General features: G+C 49.0%; 1 protein-coding gene across 1 annotated transcript; it reads right to left on the reverse strand.

Moving 5' to 3' along the window:
* Positions 1 to 5922: 5922 nt before the first annotated feature.
* Positions 5923 to 7687, reverse strand: LOC147974903 (uncharacterized). Its single transcript, XM_087520192.1, has 4 exons — positions 7544 to 7687; positions 7043 to 7127; positions 6614 to 6883; positions 5923 to 6515 (listed from the first exon to the last, which is right to left on the reverse strand). The coding sequence occupies exons 1-4, from the start codon at positions 7685 to 7687 to the stop codon at positions 5923 to 5925; spliced, it is 1092 nt and encodes a 363-aa protein (XP_087376318.1).
* Positions 7688 to 14121: the final 6434 nt, after the last annotated feature.

Consider the following 14121-nt stretch of genomic DNA (forward strand, 5'->3'; position numbering starts at 1 on the left):
ATCTATTAAATCTTCAAAAAGAATTAACTAAATATCACTCTCCAAATAAAAATGACAGCAGTTCTCGTGAGCGCTAAAGTTTCTGTTTTTTACAGCAAGTTCAACAAGACTTTCCCCAAGTCTTCCCAACGGTTCTACTTGGCACAAACACTAATTAAACACAAAATACACAAACAAAACAGAGGCTAGATAAATTATTTATTACTAAACAGGATCAAAAGGCAAGGAATAAAAATAAAATTGGGTTGCCTCTCAACAAGCGCTATCGTTTAACGCCCCTAGCTAGGCATAACAAGCAAGAATAGATCTAGGTATTGCCATCTTTGGTAGGCAATCCATAAGTGGCTCTCATAATAGATCATAAGGTAATTTAATTTTATTTCTAGGAAAGTGTTCCATGCCTTTCCTTAATGTAAATTGGAATCTAATATTTCCTTCCTTCATATCAATAATTGCACCAATCGTTCTAAGAAAAGGTCTACCAAGAATAATAAGATATGAAGGATTGCAATCTATGTCAAGAACAATAAAATCTACGGGCACATAATTCCTATTTGCAACAATAAGAACATAATTAATTCTTCCCATAGGTTTTTTAATAGTGGAATCCGCAAGGTGCAAGTTTAGAGAGCAATCATCAAAATCACGGAAACTTAACAAATCACACAAGGTCTTTGGAATCGTGGAAACACTAGCACCCAAATCACATAAAGCATAGCATTCCTGATCTTTAATTTTAATTTTAGTAGTTGGCTCCCACTCATCATAAAGTTTTCTAGGGATAGAAACTTCCAATTCAAGTTTTTCTTCATAAGATTGCATCAAGGCATCAACGATATGTTTAGTAAACGCTTTATTTTGACTATAAGCGTGAGGAGAATTTAGCATGGATTGCAACATGGAAATACAATCAATCAAAGAGCAATTTTCATAGTTAAATTCCTTGAGATCCATGATAGTGGGTTTAGCAACATCTAGGGTTTTAATTTCTTCACTCCCACTTTTATCAAATTTAGCATCAAGATCAACAAATTCCGAATTCTTGGAACGCCTTCTAGGTAAAGGTGGATCATATTCAGTCCCATCATTATCAATATTCACATTACAAAACAAAGATTTAATAGGGGACACATGAATAACTTTTATATCTTCATCTTTATTTTCATAGGAACTAGAAGAACACGCTCTTATAAAGACATTTTTCTTAGCACGCATCCTAGCGGTTCTTTCTTTGCACTCATCAATGGAAATTCTCATGGCTTTGAGAGACTTATTAATATCATGCTTAGGTGGAATAGATCTAAGTTTCAAAGAATCAAAATCAAGAGCAATTCTATCAATGTTCCTAGCCAAATCATCAATCTTAAGCAAAAAATTTCAATCATAGCATTAAAATTCTTTTGTGAAGTAATAAATTCTTTAATATTAGGTTCAAAATCAGAGGGCATCTTATTATAATTTCCATTAGAATTATTGTAGGTATTTGTGAAGTCACACAATTTAGTATTATCTTGAGCCATCATGACAAGCAAGCAACTAACACACAAACAAACAAAAAGCAAGTGGGCAAAAAGAGGCAAATAGAGAAAGAGAGAGAGAGAGGGCGAATAAAACGGCAAGGGTGAAGTGGGGGAGAGGAAAACGAGAGGCAAATGGCAAATAATGTAATGCGGGAGATAAGGGTATGTGATGGGTACTTGGTATGTTGACTTTTGCGTAGACCTCCCTGGCAATGGCACCAGAAATCCTTCTTGCTACCTCTTGAGCACTGCGTTGGTTTTGCCCGAAGAGGAAGGGATGATGCAGCAAAGTAGCGTAAGTATTTCCCTCAGTTTTTGAGAACCAAGGTATCAATCCAGTAGGAGGCTACACGCGAGTCCCTCGTACCTGCACAAAACAAATAAATCCTCGCAACCAACGGAAATAGGGGTTGTCAATCCCTATAAGGCCACTTACGAGAGTGAGATCTGATAGATATGATAAGATAATATTTTTGGTATTTTTATGATAAAGATGCAAAGTAAAATGAAGGCAAAGTAATTAGCAAAGGAAATAACTAAGTAGTAGGAGATTAATATGATAAAGATAGACCCGGGGGCCATAGGTTTCACTAGTGGCTTCTCTCGAGCGCATAAGTATTCTACAGTGGGTGAACAAATTACTGTTGAGCAATTGACATAATTGAGCATAGTTATGAGAATATCTAGGTATGATCATGTATATAGGCATCACGTCCGAGACAAGTAGACCGACTCCTGCCTGCATCTACTACTATTACTCCACTCATCGACCGCTATCCAGCATGCATCTAGAGTATTAAGTTAAAAACAGAGTAACGCCTTAAGCAAGATGACATGATGTAGAGGGATAGACTCATGCAATATGAAGAAAACCCCATCTTGTTATCCTCGATGGCAACAATACAATACGTGCCTTGCTGCACCTACTGTCACTGGGAAAGGACACCGCAAGATTGAACCCAAAGCTAAGCACTTCTCCCATTGCAAGAAAGATCAATCTAGTAGGCCAAACCAAACTGATAATTCGAAGAGACTTGCAAAGATAACCAATCATACATAAAAGAATTCAGAGAAGATTCAAATATTATTCATAGATAGACTTGATCATAAACCCACAATTCATCGATCTCAAGAAACACACCGAAAAAATAAGATTACATCTAATAGATCTCCACAAGAGAGGGGGAGAACATTGTATTGAGATCCAAAAAGAGAGAAGAAGCCATCTAGATACTAACTATGGACCCGTAGGTCTGAGGTAAACTACTCACACTTCATCGGAGAGGCTATGGTGTTGATGTAGAAGCCCTCCGTGATCGATGCCCCCTCCGGGGGAGCTCCGGAACAGGCCCCAAGGTGGGATCTCGTGGATACAGAAAGTTGCGGCAGTGGAATTAGGTTTTCGGCTCCGTATCTGATCGTTTGGGGGTACGTAGGTATATATAAGAGGAAGGAGTACGTCGGTGGAGCAACATGGGACCCACGAGGGTGGAGGGCGCGCCTGGGGGGGGTAGGCGCGTCCCCCCTACATCGTGGCCTCCTCTTTTCTTTCTTGACATAGGGTCCAAGTCTCTCGGGTCTTGTTCGTTGAGAAAATCATGTTCTCGAAGGTTTCATTCCGTTTGGACTCCGTTTGATATTCCTTTTCTTTGAAACCCTAAAACAGGCAAAAGACAACAATTCTGGGCTGGGCCTCCGGTTAATAGGTTAGTGCCAGAAATAATATAAAAGTGGATAATAAAGCCCAATAATGTCCAAAACAGTAGATAATATAGCATGGAGCAATCAAAAATTATAGATACGTTGGAGACGTATCAGCAAGCAGATGCCCTGGTACGAATCGGCTCCACCCGTCAAGCAATACCAACCGGCGTCGCCCTTCAACGCCTCCTCAAGCCGCCTGTCAGGCCATCGCCAGAGTCAGATTCTATCTTCGTGTCGGCTCCTTCTGAAGCAGTCAGATCCGACTTGAAAGCTCCAGCGGCCGGCACGGGAATTCTGACAGGCGGCACGGGGACCGCGGTAGTCGCACCCGGCCTGGAGACTTCAGAACCCGGCCCGGGGACTGCAACGGCCAGCCCGGGGACTTCAGAGCTTGGCCTGGGGACTGCACCAATCGGCCCGGGGACTTCGTCGACCCAGCAAGCGGCTGCCAACTCCAACCCGCCGCCTCCCGGCCCAACCGCCCTCATCCAAGTTGCAGTCCTAACAGTCGAAGAAATCGCAGCACCTTCATGGACCCAGCCCATCCTCAATTTCCTGGTGAACAAAGAGCTGTCGACTGATGAGATCTCGGCCCGGCAAGGGCAACGCTGGGTAGCAGTTTACACCATAGTCAACAGAGAGCTTGTGAGGTGCAGTGTCACTGGTGTCTACCAGCGCTGCGTGGAGACGGAGCAAGGCCAAGCAATTATCAAAGACATCCATCAAGAAGAGCGTGGCCACCACGCGGGTTCAAGAGCACTTGTCGCCAAAGCCTTCCGCCATGGTTTTTTCTGGCCGACTGCTCTAGAAGACGCCAAGGACTTGGTCCAAAGATGCAAAGGGTGCTAGAAATTCTCTTCCAAGCCACATCAGCCGGCTTCTGCACTCAAGACTATTCCCATTGCCTGGCCCTTTGCTGTCTGGGGCCTGGACATGGTGGGACCATTCAAAACAGCGCGAGGCGGCATGACTCATCTGCTTGTCGCGGTGGACAAGTTCACCAAGTGGATAGAAGCAAAACCAATCAAGAAGTTGAACGGTCCGACTGCTGTGACTTTCATCTCCGACATCACCGTCCGGTATGGCATACCGCACAGCATCATCATCGACAATGGCACAAACTTTGCCAAAGGCGCCTTGGCTCATTTCTGCATGACGCAGGGCATCCGACTGGACTTAGCGTCCGTTGCCCATCCGCAGTCAAACGGCCAGGTGGAGCGAGCAAACGGCCTCATCTTGTCCGGCATCAAGCCTTGACTGGTCGAGCCTTTGGAACGGTCGGCCGGCTGCTGGCTCGATGAGCTGCCAGCCGTCCTCTGGAGTCTGCGTACAACTCCGAACAAGTCAACTGGCTTTACGCCTTTCTTCCTCGTCTACGATGCCGAAGCCATCATCCCAACGGACATAGAATTCGACTCCCCTCGAGTCACCATGTACACCGAAGAGGAGGCAGAAGAAGCACGACAAGATGGCGTCGATCTGCTGGAAGAGGGCCGGCTGCTGGCACTCAGCCGGTCCAGTATCTACCAGCAAAGCCTACGCCGTTACTACAACCGGAAGGTCATGCCGAGATCTTTCCAAGAAGGAGACCTTGTGCTCCGGCTGATCCAGCGAACAGCCGGCCATCACAAGCTCTCAGCGCCTTGGGAAGGCCCCTTCATCATCAGCAAAGTGTTGGGCAACGACTCCTACTACTTGATCGACGCTCAGAAGCCTCGAGCGCGCAAGAGAGACGACTCCGGCAAGGAGACGGAGCGGCCATGGAATGCAAATCTCCTCCAAAGATTTTACAGTTAAATGCAGTATGTACCACACTACCTTTTGTGCTAAAGTACTAAGACTCCAGGTCCCCCGAGAAGAGCTCGGGGACTGCCCTTTTTTATCTATACGATAAGAATTATGCCTCTGAGTATGTCATTTTTTGTTATGCCGCCTGGCACCGGGTTCGGCTAGGTGGCCCGGGGACTTGCCGTCTCGTACTATGCAATGCTTCCTGCAGCCGGACAAGTAATGTGTGACACTTAAGCCGTCTCCTGCCAGAAGCCGCGGCTCGCAGAGCGACTGCATGGTGGGCAGGAGCAAGGTAGAAAGGGTGCCCACATGAAAAATGGCTAAGGACACAAAGCATGCGCATAGTCTAAGCCGGCTTCCCGCCTTTTACGACCAACTGTTGAGCAGTCGGCCCGCTGTTTTCTATTCAACTCGCTAAAGAGCTCTAACGGCTAAGTACTTGCCTTCCCAAAAGTAGGTAAGTACTTGACCCAGCAACAGTCCGCAGAGCGGCTGTTTGGCTGGCAAGACGGCAACCAAGGGAAGGCGGCAAAGGAAAAAGCCAAAGAGCAATGAGCGAGAAAAGATAGAACTCGGAATAATATTTACATAGTAAAGGCCCTTGGCCGATCTTCAACTAAAGTTCAAGATACACCCCGCAGGTGGAATTGTGCAAAAAATAACAAGTTCATCGAGACTGACAGCCAGGTGAAGTAAAAGATAAAATGGCGGCCTAGGAAGCGGCAGAAGGGCTCAGAGGATCGGAGGAGTCAGCGGTGCCAGTTGTCGGAGCGGTCGGCTGGTCGGTCTCCGCTTGGTCGCCTCCGGCGGCAGCTGGCTCAGTTGGGCGCGGCTCGTTGCTGGAGGCGCGGTCAAGCTGAGGCTGGTCGTCCGCTCCGACCTCTGGCGCCTCCTCTTTGCCTCCCCCCTATGCCTCGCCTTCTTCCTCTCCGCTGGAGTCGATCACCTCCGCCGAGTCTTCGCCGTCTTCCGGGTTCAGCCTGAACCATTCCGGCGGCGCCTCGGTGCCGTCTTCAACTCGCTCCGGGACGAAGACGCTGGTGTCAGTGTACTTGGCGATCGACGCCGCACGCTTGACGAGATTGTCTTCCACGGCCGCCGACTCCTCCTGAGCCTCCAGCCGGAACGTGGCTAGCTGGGCCAGACTCAGCCCAGGGTACCACGCCTTGACGAACTCCAAGGCCCGGCGCGCTCCAGCCCGGGCCGAAGAGCCCTTCCAGGCCTCAAGACGGTCGACCGCTACCTCCAGCCAGTCGGCAGTCCGACTGGGAGTACGCGGTGCCGATATGTCTGGCCACAGGGCGGCGATTGCCTGGGCGCTAACACGCTGAAGCCGGCACAGCATCCGGTGGGCCGGCCTAAGGCGGGCCTCGATGCTCAGGATATGCTCATTAAGGGCCCGAGGGGCGTTGGCGGCGATCTGCGCACCGTCCGCTCTCCGTCCTTCATGATCAGCCTCGATGGCCTGGTTGGCGGCGTTCGAGTGGCCGGGGAAGAAGTCTGCCGAGACAGAAGCGAAGAACAAAATTGAAGTCTAGAAGCCGGCTCGGCCAACAGCCGGCAGCCTAAGGAAGAAAAACAAAAGAGGGGAGGCTCACCATCAACGATATCCTCGATCTCGTGGAAGCCGGAAGTCAGTATCGCCTCCTTATCAGTCCAGGAGGAGCGCTCGGCCGCAAACTCAGCAAGGAGGAAGGTCTCCTTGTCCTCCGCCTCCTTCCGAGTCTTCTGGAGAAGTTCCTTCTGCTCTGCCAGTTGCGTGGCCAGCCGGTTGCGCTCTTCAGCCAGCTTGCCGCACTCCTCCTCCTCCTTAGCACACAGCGCGGTGTTGGCTTTGCCCAGCTGCTGCTGCAAGGTGGCGTTGGCTTCTGCGGAAGAAAAAAGAAAGCAAGGTGTTAGTCGCCAAACAGAAAAAAGAATAGTGGCCGGGGAGATCCGGCCCGACTGCTCAGCAGTCGGCCCGAATCTCGGGGACTACAGCCCGTGGGTGCGCCAGCGCGCCCCCGCAGAGAAAGAAGAGGACTTACTCCGGCTTTCTGACAAGTTGGCGGTCCGCTGAGCCAGCTCCTGGACGTTGGAGTTGAAGGCGTTCACGCGAAGATTGTGGTAGTCCTGTGACAAAAATTTCGGATAAATGTTAGTGCTTGGAACTCGCCGATTAGAGTTCCGAGCTGCCTGCTCAGCAGCCGACCCGGAACTCGAGGACTACACCCAGTGGGTGCGCTGGCGCGCCCCCACCAAGAATCACGAGAAACAGAAACAAGGAAGAAGGAAACGTACCTGGATGGCCTCTCGCGACGCCAGATGCGCCTTGTTGCTGTTCCTGATGGCTTTGCCCTCGGCTCGGATCTTGGCTTGGACGTCCAAAAGCGCCCGGTTCAACGGGCCCGTCCCGCCTCCCCACACCCATCCAGTGGCGCGGCGCTCGTCGCCTCGGTGTCAGGGATCGAGGAGCTCGCAGCGCCAATCTCCAGCGGGCGTGGCACCGAGGCCGCCTTCGCAAGACGGCGGCGCGTTGGTGTGCCGACCTCGAGAGCCAGGCCCGTCGCCACCTCGTCTTTAGTTGGCGGCACCGGCGGGTCCACCGGCTGCCCGCCTGGCGCGCTCCCGGACAGCGGCGGTGGCGGCACGATTACGTCTGGCGTGACGGTGTCGCCGCCGTCCCTCTCCATGATCGGGTTCTCGTCGCCGACTTCCCTAGTCTGCGCCGTGAACTCCGGTGGTAGCGGCGTAGAGTTCAAAGGGACGACGAACACTGCCGACTGGTGGTGTACGGCTTCTTTAGCACGCTTCTTCTCCGCGTCGGCGGCCTCGGCTTCCGCCAGCTTCTTCAGGGCGGCGGCCTCCGCCTTGTCGGCTTCCGCCTTCTTCAGGCGGGCGGCTTCCCGCTCCTCGCGCGCCTCCCGCGCGTTCCTCTCCGTCGCCTCCCGGAGATCGGCGGCAGGATCAATCCGCCGGGTGGTGGAGGAGGTCTCCGCCAACTTTATGACGGAGCCGGCGGCCGACTTCTCGAGAGAGAGCGGGGCCCTAAAGTCAAGAATGTAAAGCAAAGGAATTTCAGACAGAGTCAATGAAGAAAAATTGAAGGCGCAAAGGAAGGTGGCACTTATGCAGAAACCAGCTGCGGCATCTTCACTTCCTTGCGGAAGCGGTTGGCCTTCGCGGCCGCCTTGTCCCGCTTCGTCGCCGCGCCCGAGCCCTTGGGCTTCTTCGGCCGGCTGCCGAACAAGCTCGGCGCGGCCCTACGTTTCTTTGTGGCGCCTTGGGTGTCCGGCGCGGCAGAGGAGCTCGCGCCTGGCTGGACGGCTCCTGGCTGCTGGCGCGGGGCGACTTCCCCGCGTCGTCATCAGGCGAATCCTCGAAGCTGGCTGCGAGCCTCGGGCCGCCTGCTTCACCACCTCCTCCCTCGGCGTCGTCCTCCAAGGCCACTGCCCCCAAGTCCGGGTCATCAACATCGCTCTCTGCCCGGTCGGGGAGGAATTCGCGGTTCGTCCCCGCGGTGCCGGCTGCTGGCTGGAGGGGGGGCTCTGTTCAAAGGCCAACTGGTCAGGCTGGACAAGACGGACTCAGCAACAAAGAATCAAAGAAAAAGGAAAAAGAAGACAACTTACAAGAGGCAGAGGGTTGGCGCGTGAGTACGGCTCCTTGCCGAACCGCCACTCTTCCGTGAGCTCGCAGTTCGCAAGATAGTTCACCATGTGGGCTACCTCTCCGTGAGGCATCTCCTTGGTGCATAGCCGACTCGGGTCCCGATGCCCGCGCATCTGGCAAATCATGTGGGGGCGGCTCTGGAGCGGGAGCACTCGGCGCGCCACGAAGGCGGCCAGCAAATCAGGCACGGTCAGGCCCTCCGACTGCGTCAGCACCCGGAGTCGCGCGATGGTGGCAGCTCCAGCAGGCGTCAGCGTACTGGCCCCGTACGACCAGTTGGGCTGCCTTCCAGCTGGCGGGCCGACTGCGTAAGCCGGAAAGTTGACCCAGTCGCCCTCCGCGAAGATACTCTTCACGTAGAAGTATGACCGCTGCCACATCTTCACCGACTTTATCAGCGTGATGGGGGGAAACGGGTTGTTGGCCCCCGACCTCTGCACCGCGATGAACGCGCCGCACTGGGCCAGCACGCCTGTGACGTGGGTGCCGAGCTTAGAGTAGAAGAACTCCCCCCAGAGTTCGATGGTGGGGAGGACGCCGAGGAAGCCTTTGCACAAGGTGACGAAGGCGGATAGCAGCACCACCGTGTTGGGGGTGAGGTGGTGCGGCTGGAGACCTAAGAATTCAAGAAAGGAGTCGCTCGCCGGCAAGCCGAGGCCGCGCAAGCAGTGCGAGCGGAAGACGACCCGCTCGCCCTCCTCCGGCGCTGGCGAAATTTCCCTCCTCGGTGCGAGGCGGACCCTCACGTGGTCCTCGCTAGGGAGCCGCCGCGTCTGGCGGAGGAAGCTGATGCGGTCATCATGGACCTCGGAGCCATCCCATGCTCCGGAGCGCACCGCGGGAGGCGTGGCGGTGGAGGAGGAGCTCATAGGGAACGAATCACTGCGGCTCTCAGCGTAGCTTGGGGCGCAGCGGCGAGAGGAAGAAGAAAGAGGAGGCGGTGAGGAGGAGGGGGGCACGTGCGCTGCCGCTCCCCCTCTCCACCTACTTATAGGCCTATGGGCTGCGAAGCCGAGGGGGCGGACGTGGGATTTACTGCGCCCATTACCCCACGCCCCATGATTTATCGGCCTTCGCGGGAACCTCAACCGCCTGCCGCGGCCGTAGCGGATCCGCTCGCGTGCCAAGGCATGGTAGTGGCGGGCCCCGCCCGTAGGCGCGTCCCGTCGCGCGCGTGGGTGGGCAGACTTGCCCAGCCGCTCGTCGCCACGTCACAGGCCCGAGGCGGGCGGTGCTACATCTTGAGCTTGTGTTGGTTTTCCCCGATGAGGAAGGGATGATGCAGCAGAGTAGCGTAAGTATTTCCCTCAGTTTTTGAGAACCAAGGTATCAATCCAGTAGGAGCCCACGCTCAAGTCCCTCGTACCTGCACAAAGCGATAGCTACTAGCAACCAACGCGATTAGGGTTGTCAAGCCCTTCAAGGTCACTTACGAGAGTGAGATCTGATAGATATAATATTTTTGGTATTTTTGGTATAAAGATGCAAAGTCAAAAGTAAAAGCAAAGTAAAGTAAAAAAGCAAAACAAGATTAAAGTGATGGAGATTGATATGATGAGAATAGACCCGGGGGCCATAGGTTTCACTAGTGGCTTCTCTCAAGAGCATAAGTATTCTACAGTGGGTGAACAAATTACTGTTGAGCAATTGACAGAATTGAGCATAGTTATGAGAATATCTAGGCATGATCATGTATATAGGTATCACGTCCGTGACAAGTAGATCGAAACGATTCTGCATCTACTACTATTACTCCACTCATCGACCGCTATCCAGCATGCATCTAGAGTATTAAGTTAAAAATAGATTAACGCCTTAAGCAAGATGACATGATGTAGAGAGATAAATTCATGCAATATGAAATAAACCCCATCTTGTTATCCTCGATGGCAACGATACAATACGTGCCTTGCTGCCCCTTCTGTCACTTGGTAAGGACACCGCAAGATCGAACACAAAGCTAAGCACTTCTCCCATGGCAAGAACTACCAATCTAGTTGACCAAACCAAACGGATAATTCGAAGAGACTTGCAAAGATAACCAATCATACATAAAAGAATTTAGAGAAGAGTCAAATATTATTCATAGATAGACTTGATCATAAACCCACAATTCATCGGTCTCAACAAACACACCGCAAAAAGAAGATTACATCGAATAGATCTCCACAAGAGAGGGGGAGAACTTTGTATTGAGATTCAAAGAGAGAGAAGAAGCCATCTAGCTACTAACTATGGACCCGAAGGTCTGAGGTAAACTACTCACACTTCATCGGAGGGGTTAGGATGATGTAGAAGCCCTCCGTGATGACGGCCCTCTTCCGGCGGAGCTCCGGAACAGGCCCCAACATGGGATCTCGTGGATACAGAAAGTTGCGGCGGTGGAATTAGGTTTTTGGCTCCTGTTCTGATCGTTTGGGGGTACGTGTGTATATATAGGAGGAAGAAGTACGTCGGAGGAGCAACGAGGGGCCCACAAGGCAGGGGGCGCGCCCTAGGGGGGGCACGCCCCCCACCCTCGTGACCGCCTCTTTTGTTCCTTGGAGCAGGGTCCAAGTCTCCTGGATCACGTTCGGTGAGAAAATCACGTTCCCGAAGATTTTATTCTGTTTGGACTCTGTTTGATATTCCGTTTATCTGAAACACTGAAATAGGCAAAAAACAGCAATTCTGGGCTGGGCCTCCGGTTAATAGGTTAGTCCCAAAAATAATAAAAAGTGGAAAATAAAGCCCAATATAGTCAAAAATAGTAGATAATATAGCATGGAGCAATCAAAAATTATAGATACGTTGGAGACGTATCAGGCATCCCCAAGCTTAATTCCTGCTCGTCCTCGAGTAGGTAAATGATAAAAAGAGAATTTTTGATGCGGAGTGCTACTTGGCATAATTTCAATGTAAATCTTCTTAATTGTGGTATGAATATTCAGATTAGAAAGATTCAAGACAAAGTTTATATTGACATAAAAAATAATAATACTTCAAGCATACTAATAAAGCAATTATGTCTTCTCAAAATAACATGGCCAAAGAAAGTTATCCCTAAAAAATCATATAGTCTGGCTATACTCCATCTTCACCACTCAAAGTATTTAAATCATGCACAACCCCGATGACAAGCCAAGCAATTGTTTCATACTCTAACTTTTTCAATCTTCACGCAATACATGAGCGTGAGCCATGGATATAGCACTATAGGTGGAATAGAATGGTGGTTGTGGAGAAGACAAAAAGGAGGGGAAGATAGTCTCACATCAACTAGGCATATCAACGGGCTATGGAGATGCCCATCAATAGATATCAATGTGAGTGAGTAGGGATTGCCATGCAACGGATGCACTAGAGCTATAAATGTATGAAAGCTCAACAAAAGAAACTAGTGGGTGTGCATCCAACTTGCTTGCTCATGAAGACCTAGGGAAATTTGAGGAAGCCCATTATCGGAATATACAAGCTAGGTTCTATAATGTAAAATTCCCACTAGTATATGAAAGTGACAACATATGAAACTCTCTTTATGAAGAACATGGTGCTACTTTGAAGCACAATATATGAGACTCGCTATATCATGGTGCTACTTTGAAGCACAAGTGTGGAAAAAAGGATAGTAGCATTGCCCCTTTTATTTATTTTCTCTTTTTTTGGGCCTTCTTATTTTTTTGGCCTTGCTTTTTTTATTGGGACAATGCTCTATTGAATGATGATCATCACACTTTTATTTATTTACAACTCAATGATTACAACTCGATTCTTAAACAAAGCATGACTCTATATGGATGCCTCCGGCGGTGTACCGGGATATGCAATGAATCAAGAGTGACAAGTATGAAGAAATTATGAACGGTGGCTTTTCCACGAATACTATGTCAACTACATGATCATGCTAAGAAATATGACAATGATGAATGTGTCATGATGAACTAGATGGTGGAAAGTTGCATGGCAATATATCTCAGAATGGCTATGGAAATGCCATAATAGGTAGGTATGGTGGCTGTTTTGAGGAATGTATTGGTAGGTGTATGATACCGGCGAAAGGTGTGCGGTATTAGAGAGGCTAGCAAAGGTGGAAGGGTGGAGTGCGTATAATCCATGGACTCAACATTAGTCATAAAGAACTCATATACTTATTGCACAAATCTAGAAGTTATCAAAGAAAAGTATTACGCGCATGCTCCTAGGGGGATAGATTGGTAGGAAAAGACCATCGCTCGTCCCCGACCACCACTCATAAGGAAGACAATCAATAAATAAATAATGCTCTGACTTCGTAACATAACGGTTCACCATATGTGCATGCTACGGGAATCACAAACCTTAACACAAGTATTCTTTAAATTCACAACTACTCAACTAGCATGACTTTAATATTATCACCTCCATATCTCAAAACAATTATCATGCTTCAATCTTTTTCTTAGTATTCAACACACTCAAAAGAAAGTTTCAAAAATCTTGAATACCAAGCATATTATTATTAAGCAAATTACCATGCTATTAAGAGACTCTCAAAATAATTTAAGTGAAGCATGAGAGATCAATAGTTTCTTTAAAACAAATCCACCACCGTGCTCTAAAAGATCTAAGTGAGGCACATAGAGCAAAATTATAACGCTCAAAAGATATAAGTGAAGCACATAGAGCAAAATTATCTAGCTCAAAAGATATAAGTGAAGCACATAGAGCAAAATTATCTATCTCAAAAGATATAAGTGAAGCACATAGAGCAAAACTACTTAGCTCAAAGGATATAAGTGAAGCACATAGAGTATTCTATCAAATTTTATTTCATGTATGGCTCTCTCAAAAGATGTGTACAGCAAGGATGATTGTGGCATACTAAGACACAAAGACACAAATAATACAAGACGCTCCAAGCAAAACACATATCATGTTGGTGAATAAAAATATAGCTCCAAGTAAATTACCGATGGAAGTGGACGAAAGAGGGGATGCCTTCCGGGGCATCCCCAAGCTTTGAATTTTTGGTGTCATTGGATTATCTTGGGGGTACCATGGGCATCCCCAAGCTTAGGCTCTTGCCACTCCTTGTTCCATGATCCATCAAAAGAATTCACCCAAAACTTGAAAACTTCACAACACAAAACTCAAAATAGAAAACTCGTGAGCTCCGTTAGCGAAAGAAAACAAAAGACCACTTCAAGGTAATGTAATGAACTCATTCTTTATTTATATTGGTGTTAAACCTAATGTATTCCAACTCTCTATGGATTATAAACTATTTTACTAGCCATATATTCATCAAAATAAGCAAACAACACATGAAAAACAGAATCTGTCAAAAACAGAACAGTCTATAGTAATTTGTAGCTAGCGCAAGATCTGGAACCCAGACAATTCAAAAATAAATTGCTGGACATGAGGAATTTATCTATTAATCATCTGAAAACATAATTAACTAAATAGCACTCTTCAAATAAAAATGACAGCAGTT

The sequence above is a fragment of the Triticum urartu genome, chromosome 4A, assembly GCF_056163025.1.
Source record: "Triticum urartu cultivar PI428250 chromosome 4A, HENAU_Tu73, whole genome shotgun sequence".
NCBI lineage: Eukaryota > Viridiplantae > Streptophyta > Magnoliopsida > Poales > Poaceae > Triticum > Triticum urartu.

Bases quoted from the DNA above. Each gene is read 5' to 3' on its own strand.
- LOC147974903 (XM_087520192.1), bottom strand. From the start codon at position 7,687: ATGGAGAGGGACGGCGGCGACACCGTCACGCCAGACGTAATCGTGCCG. The intron at 6,884-7,042 runs GTAAGTCCTCTT...TTTCTTCCGCAG, and splicing joins CAACTTGTCAGAAAGCCGGA to AAGCCAACGCCACCTTGCAG. The intron at 6,516-6,613 runs GTGAGCCTCCCC...CTGTCTCGGCAG, and splicing joins GATCGAGGATATCGTTGATG to ACTTCTTCCCCGGCCACTCG.